Here is a 14,244-nt window from a genome sequence, read left to right as displayed (position 1 = left end):
CTAAAAAGATTTGGCATGGGTCCTGAGATCCTCAAAAGGTTCTACAGCTGCAACATCGAGAGTATCCTGACCGGTTGCATCACTGCCTGGTATGGCAATTGCTCAGCCTCTGACCGCAAGGCACTTCAGAGGGTAGTGCGTATGGCCCAGCACGTCAAAGACCCCAGACACCCCAGTCATAGACTGTTCTCTACTACCGCATGGCAAGCGGTACCGGAGTGCCAAGTCTAGGACAAAAAGGCTTCTCAACAGCTTTTACCCCAAAGCCATAAGACTCCTGAACAGGTAACCAAATGGTTACCTGGACTATTTCTATTGTGTGCCCTCCCCCCCCCCCCCGCTACTCTCTGTTTATGTTATATGTATAGTCACTTTAACTTTAACATACTACTGCAATTGTCCCGACCAACCAGTGCTCCCGCACATTGGCTAACCGGGCTATCTGCATTGTGTCCCACCACCCGCCAACCCCTCTTTTTTACGCTACTGCTACTCTCTGTTCATCATATATGCATAGTCACTTTAACCATACCCACATGTACATACTACCTCAATATGTCTGACTAACCAGTGTCTGTATATAGCCTTGCTACTCTTATTTTCAAATGTCTTTTTACAGTTGTTTTATTTCTTTACTTACCTACACACACACACACACATACCTTTTTTTTTCTCGCACAATTGGTTAGAGCCTGTAAGCAAGCATTTCACTGTAAGGTCTACCTACACCAGTTGTATTCGGCGCACGTGACAAATAAACTTTGATTTGATTTGATTTTATGTTTTCTGGCAAAGACAAAATTGTTTTAGCTTGGATGGTGTGCAGTCACATTAGATTAGCATAATGTGCAACCTGCTGCACTACAGAACAGCCCTGTTTGCGCCTTTGAAGTGGATCAAAGCCCCACAACAGGATGTTGGGATTTAATAGACAGCCCTAATTCATCAGAGAAGATTTGGCAGTTCACAGATGGCAATTAGTGCACCTGACATGTTATATATGGGTACCTACTCCACTACAGATCACACAGGAGTTGAGATTATGTCAAGCCTTTCAGAGAAGAGTTGAAGAAAAATGAAAACCCGTTTTGATTAGGCTACCACTGGTTGACAGACAAAAAGGTCCCAATTGAATTGGATTACAGCCTACTCCATATTTAGGCGTATATCAATTGCAGAGAGAGAGAGAGAGATTTTCTCTGTCATTTTATTGCGACTGCTCAAGAGTGTTTTATGGGTAACTATTTGGTCAATCTTTCTACTCAGAACCACTAGAACTGTGACGAGAGGTAAAAGACACCTGGAGCCATACACTCGTGATGAGGGCAGCAGCGCATTCCTCCCCACCTAATAGAGACTGTCATGAGAGCGCATCTGAGCAGTGGGAGGTTGATCCTCATCCATTACCATCCACTGTCGTCGATGACACCCAGTTTTTTAATCCCCCAATTTTAACCCGATGTATGACTCTGCCGGATGCTTTGTACAGACGACGACAGAATCCGAGAGGAGAGTGGTATGATAACACGGTGTACAGTGACGCCGACCATCACGAACAACAAATCGTCTCGATGACTACATATGAGGACCACAACGGTGCATATCAGTCTCAAGTAAAAGAAATCCCTTGGAATTCAGATGTCGGGCTGCACGATTTCAACAGCCAGTGGGATCATTCTGAGTACGATCACAGCAACTCACCTCAGAAAACGTAAGTGCGACACTTGTTGGGCGATACCGTAAAAAACCATCATAATAATATTAGGAAGTGTTATCATATTACCGAGAGTGGGTAATGTTGAGCCGGTTTTTACATTCAACATCACTACATCAAGGTAGTGGTGCCTGGTGAAGTGGGTATACTCACATTTTGCCGAAAATGCCCCAAACGGCCCGCTCAGCGAAGGAAATGAGCCCTGTGTGAAAAATGATATGACAAACAGTGACATGCTCTCTGAATTACCTAAAATGATAATTCCCATATTGGTCGTTCATAGTCAGGCCAACCCAAGCTGTACTGTGCAAATAGGATAATAGTAGGCCAACCCAAGCTGTACTGTTCAGTAGGATAATTGTAGGTCTACTACTGAATGATAAATAAGGCCCTCACCTGAGTCAGAAATTCAAAGGTTTCTAATTTTTCTTTATTATTCAGGTTTTTGCTCAAATCTCTTAAGGATCCGCCCCTTTTTTCAATTTTCGCCTAAAATGACATACCCAAATCTAACTGCCTGTAGCTCAGGACCTGAAGCAAGGATATGCATTTTCTTGATACCATTTGAAAGGAAACACTTTGAAGTTTGTGGAAATGTGAAAGGAATGTAGGAGAATATAACACACTAGATCTGGTAAAAGATAATACAAAAAAATGTAAGAGAAAGGCCATAGTGTATTATTCAAGCCCAGGGGGAATCTAGACTTTGGCAACGAGATGGCAGCAGTATGTGCAACGTTTTAGACTGATGCAATGAACCATTGCATTTCTGTTCAAACTTTTGTATAAAGACTGCCCAAATGTGCCTAATTTGTTTATTAATAGCTGTTCAAAATTGTGCACAGTGTTATTTCACTGTAATAGCTACTGTAAATTGTACAGTGCAGTTAGATTAACAAGAATTTAAATTTTCTGCCAATATCAGATATGTCTATGTCCTGGGAAATTCTCTTGTTACTTACAACCTCATGCTAATACGTTAGCTCAACTGTCCCGTGGACGGTACACTGATCCCAAAGAAATTTTAATGTCACACTTTTTAAAACAACATTTGTCCATAACAATGCTTAAACCACAATGCACAATGCTTCCTCAGTGCTTCCTCAGAAGATTACTCTTGATGTCTGGAAAAAATCTAAGACATTTAGATTTTTCAGTGTAGTTAATCTTTAATTCAAGTGCACAGGCACCTAGCACTGTTGTCAGTTAGCAGTGTTTCTGTAGCACAGGAGATGGAGTTTGCAAAACAGATGGCAAATGGATTGACGTAAATAATCATGATATCATTCTGCCTGGTAGGCATAGAGTATCATTAGCATGGCTATATTTTTCCTGTTCCTTAATTGTTTGAAACCTGGAAGTTTTACTTCATATTATGAGGCATGTCTTATCTTGCTTCAAAGTTGCCTATAGCCAAAATCCCACCATAGAAACGTGTCGGCAATATTTTATAAAGTCTTCCTCATACATTCACATAAAGACTTCTTATACCTTCTCCTGTTCTATTGGTTTTCTTTCAACTTTCTTTCATTGTCATTTCATAGTCATATTAGCAACCCATGATAGTGGTTGCATCTTTAGATCTTCCCTCTTTCAAAATTTGTAACAGATATTTCAATCTCTGTCCTTGAAACCGCTTGCATGTGCAGTGTGCATTTTATAACGTTTTTCCTGCAAATTGGATTTTGGAACATTCGTACATAGCCCTGCCTCCATTGCTGCTCCTAAAATGTGATGAAATAGTAGTTTATCAACATTTTAAGCTAAATAGTCTGATCTGTTCCATCAGCCTTATTAATTGATATGGCGTATACCTCCACTACACTACTTTGATACGCATCAGTGGGGATTATTAAGAAATTAGTATGCCCACTGAAACAATAAGTGGGTATACCTGCGTATACCCTCCACTACACCACAGCATCAAGGGAAGTATAATATTATTTCTAACAAACATATCTACATATATTTCATGATGTTGTGTATCCCTGGAAATAATCAGAATGAATGGAAACATAACAGTATTGAAAACATAGCTTGTCCAAAAAAAGTTGTCTCTTGGTACAACTTACCCGGTGTCAGGGATTCTTGAAAGATGGGGAAAATCTAAACTTTTTTAGTACACATTTTTCTTAATATTGACAACATTTAAAATATATATTTTCATAGACCAAAGTATCAGATCATCTAAAGCAACAACCTCCTAATTATTTTAAGTTTTTCTTCAAATGCAACTTAATAACTGGATTTATGTAAACTCCGTAAAACACCTTAAATGGTGTATTGAGACATATTTTTCAAGTCAGACAGGGCTATTCCAAGAAACTACATTATTCACTATCACCCGTTTTTGGAATTTTAAACAGTTTTTGAGAGTTTGAAATTGACAAGGGCATTGTCTGGACAAGGGCATTGATGGGCATAGAGCCGCCATCTTGTCTATTTCAAATCTTCTCTCATTGATTGAGAAAGGTGGGTGTCCACCGCAAAGTGCCGAATTACATGATGACACTCGTCTCGATCAATGAGAAGATTTGTACACATTATTTTATTACTTCATGGAGCAAAACATTTATTTAATTACAGAGCATTTTCTAAATTCAAATTAACCCCTTGCAACTAGACATTGAAGTTTAGAAGATGGTTGTCTTCCAAGTCGGGAATTGAGGAAGTATGACCAAGTAAAGGTTGGTTGAAAATTCTCTGTGCTCTGCTTTACACTACCTACTGTGTAACTATCAGAACTCAGGATAATACCCAGATGCAGATAGTTTGAATCATAGAAGTTTATTTACAATGCAGGGGGCAGACAAACATCAGGTTAAGGGCAGGCAGAGGTCGGTAATCCAGGGCAGAGACTGGTTAGGCCACTCCAGGACCTTAATGTGCTTCTTCTTGAGCCACTCCTTTGTTGCCTTGGCCGTGTGTTTTGGGTCATTGTCATGCTGGAATACCCATCCACGACCCATTTTCAATGACCTGGCTGAGGGAAGGAGGTTCTCACCCAAGATTTGACGGTACATGGCCCCATCCATCATCCCTTTGATGCGGTGAAGTTGTTCTGTCCCCTTAGCAGAAAAACACACCCAAAGCATAATGTTTCCACCTCCATGTTTGACGGTGGGGATGGGGTTCTTGGGGTCATAGGCAGCATTCCTCCTCCTCCAAACACGGCGAGTTGAGTTGATGCCAAAGAGCTCCATTTTGGTCTCATTTGACCACAACACTTTCACCCAGTTGTCCTCTGAATCATTCAGATGTTCATTGGCAAACTTCAGACGGGCATGTATATGTGCTTTCTTGAGCAGGGGGACCTTGCTGGCGCTGCAGGATTTCAGTCCTTCATGGCGTAGTGTGTTAACAATTATTTTCTTGGTGACTATGGTCCCAGCTGCCTTGAGATCATTGACAAGATCCTCCAGTGTAGTTCTGGGCTGATTCCTCACCGTTCTCATGATCATTGCAACTCCACGAGGTGAGATCTTGCGTGGAGCCCAAGGCAGAGGGAGATTGACAGTTCTTTTGTGTTTCTTCCATTTGCGAATAATCGCACCAACTGTTGCCACCTTCGCACCAAGCTGCTTGGCGATGGTCTTGTAGCCCATTCCAGCCTTGTGTAGGTCTACAATCTTGTCCCTGACATCCTTGGAGAGCTCTTTGGTCTTGCCCATGGTGGAGAGTTTGGAATCTGATTGATTGCTTCTGTGGACAGGTAGCTTGTTACCTGTATAAAAGACGAGATTAGGAGCACTCCCTTTAAGAGTGTGCTCCTAATCTCAGCTCGTTACCTGTATAAAAGACACCTGGCAGCCAGAAATCTTTCTGATTGAGAGGGTGTCAAATACTTATTTCCCTCATTAAAATGCAAATCAATTTATAACATTTTTGACATGCGTTTTTCTGGATTTTTTGTTGTTATTCTGTCTCTCACTGTTCAAATAAACCTACCATTAAAATTATAGACTGATCATTTCTTTGTCAGTGGGCAAATGTACGAAATCAGCAGGGGATCAAATACTTTTTTCCCTCACTGTATAGACTATATGGATAGAATGTGCAGTATATCTGAAGAATAGTATATGTACAGCAATAGTTAAATAGGATAGTCCTTGACTGGAATACAGAATATACATATGAGGTGGGTAAAACAATATGGAAACATCATTATAGTGACCGGTGTTCTATCTCTATGTACTGTACATAGGACAGCGGCCTCTGAGCTGTATGGTAGAGTAACTGGGTGGTAGCCGGCTAATGACAGTGACTAAATTTCAGGGCAGGGTACTGGGCGGAGGCTGGCTGGCTATTTAACAGTCTGATGGCCTAGATAGAAGTTGTTTTTCAGTCTCTCAGTCCCAGCTTTGATTCACCTGTACTGACCTCGTCTTCTGGATGGTAGCGGGGTGAACAGGCCGTGGCTCGGGTGGCTGAGGTCCTAGATGATATTCTTGGCCTTCCTGTAACACCGGGTGCTGTAGATGTCCTGCAGGGCAGGCAGTATGCCCCGGTGATGCATTGGGCAGACCTCACCACCCTCTGGATAGCCCTGCGGTTGCGGTCGGTGCAGTTGCCGTACCAGGCGGTGATACAGCCCAACAGGATGCTCTCATTGGTGCATCTGTAAACGTTTGTCAGGGTCTTAGGGGCTAAACCTAATTTCTTCAGCCTCCTGAGGTTGAAGAGGTGCTGTTGTACCTTCTTCACCACACTGTCTGTGTGGGTTGACCATGGTATAGCCATAGATTCCTGAATAATCATTTATAAATCCGTCTTAAGTTTAGTACAACTGTCTTCCTACACCTGTCTTACGACATTATTTATGAGATACTACGTTATTTATGGGTAGGCCTGCTATGATATGATATTCCTATTATGTCTAGCACTCCCATTTTGAGTATTTGTAAACAAACATAATATAACCACATGTGTAAAAGTGCTGTATCCTGTTGAGCTCATGGACGTTGCATCCATAGCCCCCTATATGAATTTTAGAGTGGTAACATTTCCCCAGGCCCATCCTTCTGCTTCATATACCAAGTAGCTGCAGTAGCTGTCATTTGACTGAAACCGATTCTACAGATTTCTGAGTGTAGGCTAGTTGAAGAACATCTTGAGCCTGCATTTATTTAACTGGGCATACAAACCCTATATGACTGGATTGAAACAGAAGTCACCATCAGTAACTTCAGTATATATCTTGCTTAGCTAGTAATGTAGGCCCACACACAGCAAACCTCTGGCTGTCAATCAAAGCCATCAGAATTCAACAGATGCAGATCACACCTATCTCCATAGAGACGAACACCTGTCATCCAATGGCTTAGTAAAACAATCTCGGTAGACCAAGAATGTTGTGTATTATACATGCTGAAATTACATAATCATGCCATTGTAGTTAACAAAAAGTATTAAAGCACTCCTGACTATCACTTGGAAAAGTGTAAATAAACATCTGCACTGAATGATGTTTTCTTCAGCTTACTCTTCTCTTCAGTTCATGTGAACTTCCTTGTAGTCTAAATAGTGTTTTTTGTCACCATCTTTCTCCATCCAGAGTTGAGACCATGCACCGTAGAAAAACGACTGTGCGAGAGAAGGGCCGTCGGCAGGCTATCCGTGGGCCTGCTTACATGTTCAGTGAACGGGGCACCAGTCTCACTTCAGAGGAGGAGCGCTTCCTAGATGCTGCTGAGTACGGGAACATCCCAGTGGTGCGTAAGATGCTGGAGGAGTCCAAGACCCTCAACGTCAACTGTGTGGACTACATGGGCCAGAATGCACTGCAGTTGGCCGTGGGTAATGAGCACTTGGAGGTGACAGAGCTGCTGCTGAAGAAGGAGGGGCTGGCGCGTGTGGGTGATGGTCTACTCTTTGCCATCAGTAAGGGCTATGTGCGCATCGTAGAGGCTATCCTGGCCCACCCTGCATTTGGAGGTGGGCTGCGCCTAACCCTAAGCCCCCTGGAGCAGGAGCTAAGAGATGATGACTTTTATGCTTACGATGAAGACGGTACACGTTTTTCCCATGACGTGACCCCGGTCATCTTGGCTGCACACTGCCAGGAATATGAGATAGTGCACACTCTGTTGATGAAGGGAGCACGCATCGAGAAACCCCATGATTACTTTTGTAAATGTAATGAGTGTCATGACAAGCAATGCCGTGACTCGTTCAGCCACTCCCGCTCCAGAATGAATGCCTATAAAGGGTTAGCCAGCGCTGCCTACCTCTCCCTGTCTAGTGAGGACCCTGTATTCACCGCTCTGGAGCTCAGCAACGAGCTGGCTCGCCTCGCCAACATCGAGACTGAGTTCAAGGTGAGGAAAAACACAAAGACCAAGCTTGAGGATGAAGGAAAGGCTTTACTTTTCACCTATGTAATGTATTGGCTTGCTTTCTCTCACACATGCTCTCCCCCCCTCTTACTCATTTTGCAATATTTAAAAGCTTTGTGCAGATATTTTTGTAAAAGCCCTAGAGCTGATTTTTGTCTTTTGATTACTCACATAGATGATTAATTGGGAAGAGATCAAGTCAGTTAGTCCATGTACAGCATACTTCACCAAATGACACACTCTAATATTATTGGAACCCGCTGTGAGGAAATGAAGATTGGTCCCATTCTCAAATCGGTCATTGACTGGTTAGAAATTATCGCAATTTCTGAGTGTACAGTATGTCAGACTGTGCCCCATATTATACACCAACATGCATACAGCATATAAAGCATATTTATGTAGCGCTTGTGGCCATGTTTTTTGCAATGCAAGGTAACTTTTCACTGGTATTTACATTCAATTTGCTCTCCCATGCAGATAAGGCACCTCGACTCAAAGATGAATTAAATTCTGACAATCAGTCCCACAGGGCAGCACACAATTGGCCCAGCGTCATCCGGGTTAGGGGAGGGTTTGGCTGGGGTAGGCCGTCATTGTAAATAAGAATTTGTTCTTAACCGACTTGCTTAGTTAAATAAAGGAAAAACATAAATAAAAAAGAGAACAAGTCTAATCAAGGATTTTTATATCCAGTCTGACTCCTGGAACTGTTTATAAAAACATTATCCACAGTTCTGTCTAATCTTTCTGTTATTTTATACTGATTACAGACCTCTCCAAAGAGTTTGGGTCGAGGTTTAACATAGACGGGTATAAACACACACACACACACACACACACACACACACACACACACACACACAAGGACACATACTGTATCTCCTCTGTCTGAGGAACACCCACAGAAAGACATACAAATGCATGCTCACACAGTTTATGCACATTATAAAGAACCATGTGTGACCAACACAAACATTGGCATGCAAACTCACACCCTGCCTGAATGCGATAAGAAAATATACACAGTATTTGTCAGTGCAGAAACGGTCTGTGGTTTTCCGGGTTTCTATTGGAATATTTTACATGTAGAGCAAAAAGTGAGAGACTGACATTAACAATTCACCAAAAGGTGAGACCCCTGGGGTTTGCCTCGTTTTAAATAATTCTCACACATCTCTTTTCTTCTCCTTTTCTTTCTCTCCCTATCCTTCTCGCTCTCGCTCTCTCTTCTCTCTGTGTAGAATGACTACAGGAAGCTGTCCATGCAGTGTAAGGACTTTGTGGTGGGAGTGCTTGACTTATGCAGAGACACGGAGGAGGTGGAGGCCATTTTGAATGGGGATGTGGACCAAGCTCTGCCCGGTGATCACAGTCGACCCTGCCTCATCCGGGTCAAACTGGCCATTAAGTACGAGGTCAAAAAGGTTGGCTGAACCACTCAACCTTAATCTGAAATCAAACATGCTATTTTAAATGTTTCCTAACTCCGGTGTTTGTCTTTGTACATCTCTGTTATTGTGTCTAGCATGATTTTAATAGTCTTACATTTGAATAGCAATCAATCTCAAGAGCACAATGAGAAAGACACTTTTGATTACATTCTCCCAATCGTCACATTCCCTATAAAGGGTTTATTTAAGAGGTAAACTGGAATGGGATATAAATGAAATACGTGTTTTACAGCTGTTTCACACCCAACAATGGATTCTACAACACAATAATATGCAAGGTATGACAAAGCAGTCACCCTTTGCCTATGGTTATCAATGTTGTAGTATGTCATAGTTATCTTTCATAATGTCTCTGTAGTTTGTGGCCCATCCTAACTGCCAGCAGCAGCTTCTGACCCTGTGGTATGAGAACCTAGCTGGCCTTAGGCAGCAGTCTGTTGGGGTCAAATGCTGGACAGTCCTGGGAGTGGCGATCGGCCTTCCTTTCCTCGCCATCGCATACTGGATCATGCCCTGCAGTAAGGTACACACAATCCCCTTTCTATTGTGTTCTTAGAATCACTCATTAACACGTTTGTATTATCAAAATAGTGATATGTTTATATCATGAGGTTGATGGTTGCCATTTATGTTGTTGATTTCGTCTATATCAGCTGGGTCAGATTCTCCGCAGTCCCTTCATGAAGTTTGTGGCCCATGCTGTGTCATTCACGATCTTCCTTGGACTACTGGTAATCAATGCATCGGACCGCTTCGAAGGGGTCAAGAACCTTCCCAATGAGACAATAACAGACCACCCTCATCAGGTGTTCAGGGTCAAAACCAGTCAATTCTCCTGGACTGAGATGCTCATCATGAATTGGGTGCTTGGTAATTTATTCTGGTTTTCAAACAACTGCTTTTGTGGGAGAGACTTTATTATCTAGTCTATTCATATGTCTTTGTTCCTGTCTCTTCACCATGAATAAAATCTTAAAGTATTCAAATCATACCACTCGTATGCTCAAAACAGAGAGCTTTTGCACCTACTGAAAAGCACTCTCTTTATTAGGGATGATCTGGTCGGAGTGTAAGGAGATCTGGGCTGATGGGCCAAGGGAGTACATCATGCACCTGTGGAACGTGCTAGACTTTGGCATGCTGTCCATCTTTGTGGCATCCTTCACGGCTCGGCTCATGGCCTTCCTGAGGGCCTCTGAGGCCCAGCTGTATGTGGACATGTATGTGCCCAACATGCCCAACATAGACCTGAGCAACGCCTCACTGCCACCAAATGTAGCATACTACACCCATGGTCAGTGACACTTAAAGAATGATAATAACATTGCTTTATCTCTGGCCATTCTTTTGAAAAAGCGGTGATAAAAAAAAAGTCATGTAAAAAGAGGACCGGAACCTATGATATGAAAAATCAACGACTTGGGTCTATGAGGTTCTATCTGCAAAATGTTTTGAAATTAGTATTTTTCAAGTCCCAGATCTCAGAACTGTTTTGTGATGTCTTCCTCTTTCATGCCTAAATAAGTATATCACCTTACATACAATTATTTTTGACTGACATACGCAGTACTGTGATCAGATTGCAGGTAGAACCTTATATTGCGCCAAGATTAAAAGGTGTTTGCACAGATGTTTCTAGAGTCTCACATGAAAAGTACCACCTAATGAGCAATTCCATGTGAATAACAATTTTTTTATCAAACATGTCATAGAACCTGATAGTCAGTCCCCAGGTCACAAAGTGACATTTAACAGCAACCTCTCTCTCTCTCAGCCAGGAACAGGTGGTTACCCTCTGACCCTCAGCTGATCTCCGAGGGTTTGTACTCCATTGCAGTGGTGCTCAGTTTCTCCCGCATTGCCTACATCTTGCCTGCCAATGAGAGCTTCGGCCCACTTCAAATCTCCCTCGGCCGGACGGTCAAGGACATCTTCAAGTTCATGGTCATCTTCATAATGGTCTTCCTGGCTTTCATGATTGGCATGTTCAATCTATATTCCTATTACCTTGGTGCCAAGTACAACCCCGCCTTCACCACGTAAGTGCCCTCCTGCCTGTTCCTGTAAATGAAGTGCTTTAAGTAGAGATGTATGTATGTATGTATGTCTATGTATTCATTTGTGTGTTATTTATTAATGTCTGTGTGTGTGTGCGTCTGCACGCGTGTGTGTTTTGTTTGATTATGTGTGTTCACAGGGTGGAGGAGAGCTTTAAGACTCTATTTTGGTCCATCTTCGGCTTGTCCGAGGTTATCTCTGTGGTCTTGAAGTATGACCATAAGTTCATAGAGAACATTGGTTATGTTCTCTTTGGCGTCTACAATGTAACCATGGTAATCGTACTGCTCAACATGCTGATTGCAATGATCAATCACTCCTATCAGGAGATTGAGGTGAGACTAGGAACCAATAGGCCTAAACACCACTAGGGAATTCACAGATATATAGTCGATAATCAATGCTTTGAGGTCAGAGGGGAATTATGTCAATTTACAGTATGGGTGAGTTATTATACTGTTATGTTCATGTTGTATTCATGTACCATTTTGTGAGTACACTGTTGTGAGCAGTTATGATAAACTTATCAGACTATATTAGATTAATTGTATTATTGTGCTCCAAATTGTGCTCACCTATCACTACTCTCCATTTATATCATGGTCTGTCTCAATCTCAACAGGAGGATGCTGATGTGGAGTGGAAGTTTGCCCGTGCCAAACTCTGGCTATCCTACTTTGACGAGGGGCGTACTCTGCCCCCACCATTTAACCTGGTTCCCAGCCCCAAGTCCTTCTACTACCTAGCCCTGCGCACAAGGGCTTGTCTGGTGAGGCTGTGCAAGGCCAAAGCTCGTCACCATGACAACCAGCGTGAGACAGCCATGATCAATTTGCGATTTAAGGTCAGAAGTTGGCTTTTAGGGAGAGGCTGTAGCCAGTTCTATATCTGCCTTTTTAATTAATGAAATTTTAATGGGTGTGTGGTTTCTGTTCCATTTCAGCTTAATCAGTACAGACCTCAAACCAGGACACCTGGGCAGGATGACTTCACCATTAGAAAACCCATCAAACATCCTACTCGATACCAGGTACTTCCTTCATACCAGTCAATTTGATGAATTTGCTAATTAATTATTAATTAGATCAGACGATATTCAGACATGCTGCATTCTGAACTGTTGTCTCTAAAGTTCCGATTCTCTCTATTTTCTTGAAAGAAACTGATGAAGCGGCTTATTAAGAGATATGTGCTAAAGGCTCAGGTTGACAGTGAAAATGACGAAATCAACGAAGGTGAGAATGATTCATATCCATTATGTAAGATCACAAAGCGGTTGTGGAATACTCATCATTCTTACAGCTGCAAGGCTGTGACGTGGAGTTGTAGTGGATTGAGTGATCAATAACCTGTGGTGCATGCCTTGCAGGTGAGCTGAAGGAGATCAAGCAGGACATCTCCAGCCTTCGCTATGAGCTCCTGGAGGAGAAGTCTCAGGCCACAGAGGAACTCGCTGACTTGATCCAACAGCTTGGTGACAAGCTTAGCAAGAATGCCAAGAAACCCTGATGGGAATTGAGGGGTGTTCTCTGTATAAGAGCTTTGTATAAAAGCTTCAAACTTAGATTCATAGTGTGCTGTTCAATTCTGGGATTGCACTCCACTTTGAGGTGTAGTGTAGGCTAGCTGTAGTTGTGTTCAACTATATTAAAAAATATATATATTCACATTAAATCATTCTGCCCGTAAAGCAGTAGGATACCCTAGGCGGAATGCTGATGAATGTGTGTAGACAAGAGTATTTTACATTTGTAAAAAAAAAAATGTTTGTATTGAAATATTTAGACATTTTTAAATAAAATTATTATTATTATTGAGTAGGCCTCCCTGTATTATTGATGCTATTGCAGCACACTCCTCAGCCTGAAATGTCCCCACTTGCGCCACCGAATAGCTAGCTTTTTCGTTTAGCGCCGACTGGTAAGATGCTTTAGGAGGGCGGCTACATGTGCTAGCAAGACAGAGGTCATAGGTTCGCGCATCGGTGTGCGTCGAATCAGGAGTAAGTGATACTTGCTATAAAATAAGCGGCATGATGTCCTTTATCAATAAACATGAAATAGGAAATTCAAATGAATGATGAACAAGGCAAGCTAATATATCTTCCAGCAGCCCAAACTGACCATTGCAAACAATACACACATTTACCTACAATCTCCCAAGAGAAATGTCATCCTGAACATAACTTTATTAAAGGAGCAATAGTACTGTATTCAACTTGTCATACTCCAGCTCTAGTAAATCTGGCTTCAACAATACATTAGTATAATAAGACAAAACACAAGTGAGGATCAACATGTAGATCCTGATCGCCAGCTTATAGTCCTAAAAACCTGAAAGAAGTTACATCTAGTTTGTTCAGCAATTCCTTAGGGGAAAATGAATGGGGACTGAATAAGGTTTTGAGGTAAATGCCAGAAATAAGGTCTGAGGTTAACACAGGCTTAGGAGATCTTCTACATATTATTCTATGAGATATCAGTCAGTTCAGTTAACACAACCTTTATGAATTATGAAGACTTGTGCTTTTCTTTGATTACATAAACGCTTAAAAATGCACAAAGTGACATTAGCTGATGAAGATAATTTCATAGAACAAAACGTGTAAGATCTAAGCCGGTATTTACCACAGACCTTATTTACGGCATTTATCAACAAAAAAAACATTAATTTCCCCATAAGC

The 14,244-nt window shown here is 41.9% G+C and overlaps 1 protein-coding gene across 1 annotated transcript; it reads left to right on the top strand.

Annotated features, from left to right (window-relative positions):
• Window positions 1–1,075: 1,075 nt before the first annotated feature.
• LOC106603261 (short transient receptor potential channel 7) lies at window positions 1,076–13,378 on the top strand. Its single transcript, XM_014196661.2, has 12 exons — window positions 1,076–1,711; window positions 7,269–8,031; window positions 9,294–9,476; window positions 9,862–10,026; window positions 10,157–10,373; window positions 10,555–10,797; window positions 11,278–11,542; window positions 11,701–11,896; window positions 12,184–12,405; window positions 12,505–12,591; window positions 12,721–12,796; window positions 12,931–13,378. Exons 1-12 carry the CDS (start codon window positions 1,320–1,322, stop codon window positions 13,068–13,070), a joined length of 2,949 nt encoding a protein of 982 aa, XP_014052136.1. The 5' UTR covers window positions 1,076–1,319; the 3' UTR covers window positions 13,071–13,378.
• The last annotated feature ends 866 nt before the right edge of the window (window positions 13,379–14,244 follow it).

Source organism: Salmo salar, chromosome ssa04 (genome assembly GCF_905237065.1).
Source record: "Salmo salar chromosome ssa04, Ssal_v3.1, whole genome shotgun sequence".
Lineage (NCBI taxonomy): Eukaryota > Metazoa > Chordata > Actinopteri > Salmoniformes > Salmonidae > Salmo > Salmo salar.
Note: the sequence above shows the minus strand (reverse complement) of the source record. Positions and strands in the feature narration are given on the sequence as shown.

Bases quoted from the DNA above. Each gene is read 5' to 3' on its own strand.
- LOC106603261 (XM_014196661.2), top strand. From the start codon at position 1,320: ATGAGGGCAGCAGCGCATTCCTCCCCACCTAATAGAGACTGTCATGAG. The intron at 10,027-10,156 runs GTACACACAATC...CGTCTATATCAG, and splicing joins GGATCATGCCCTGCAGTAAG to CTGGGTCAGATTCTCCGCAG. The intron at 12,406-12,504 runs GTCAGAAGTTGG...GTTCCATTTCAG, and splicing joins TGATCAATTTGCGATTTAAG to CTTAATCAGTACAGACCTCA.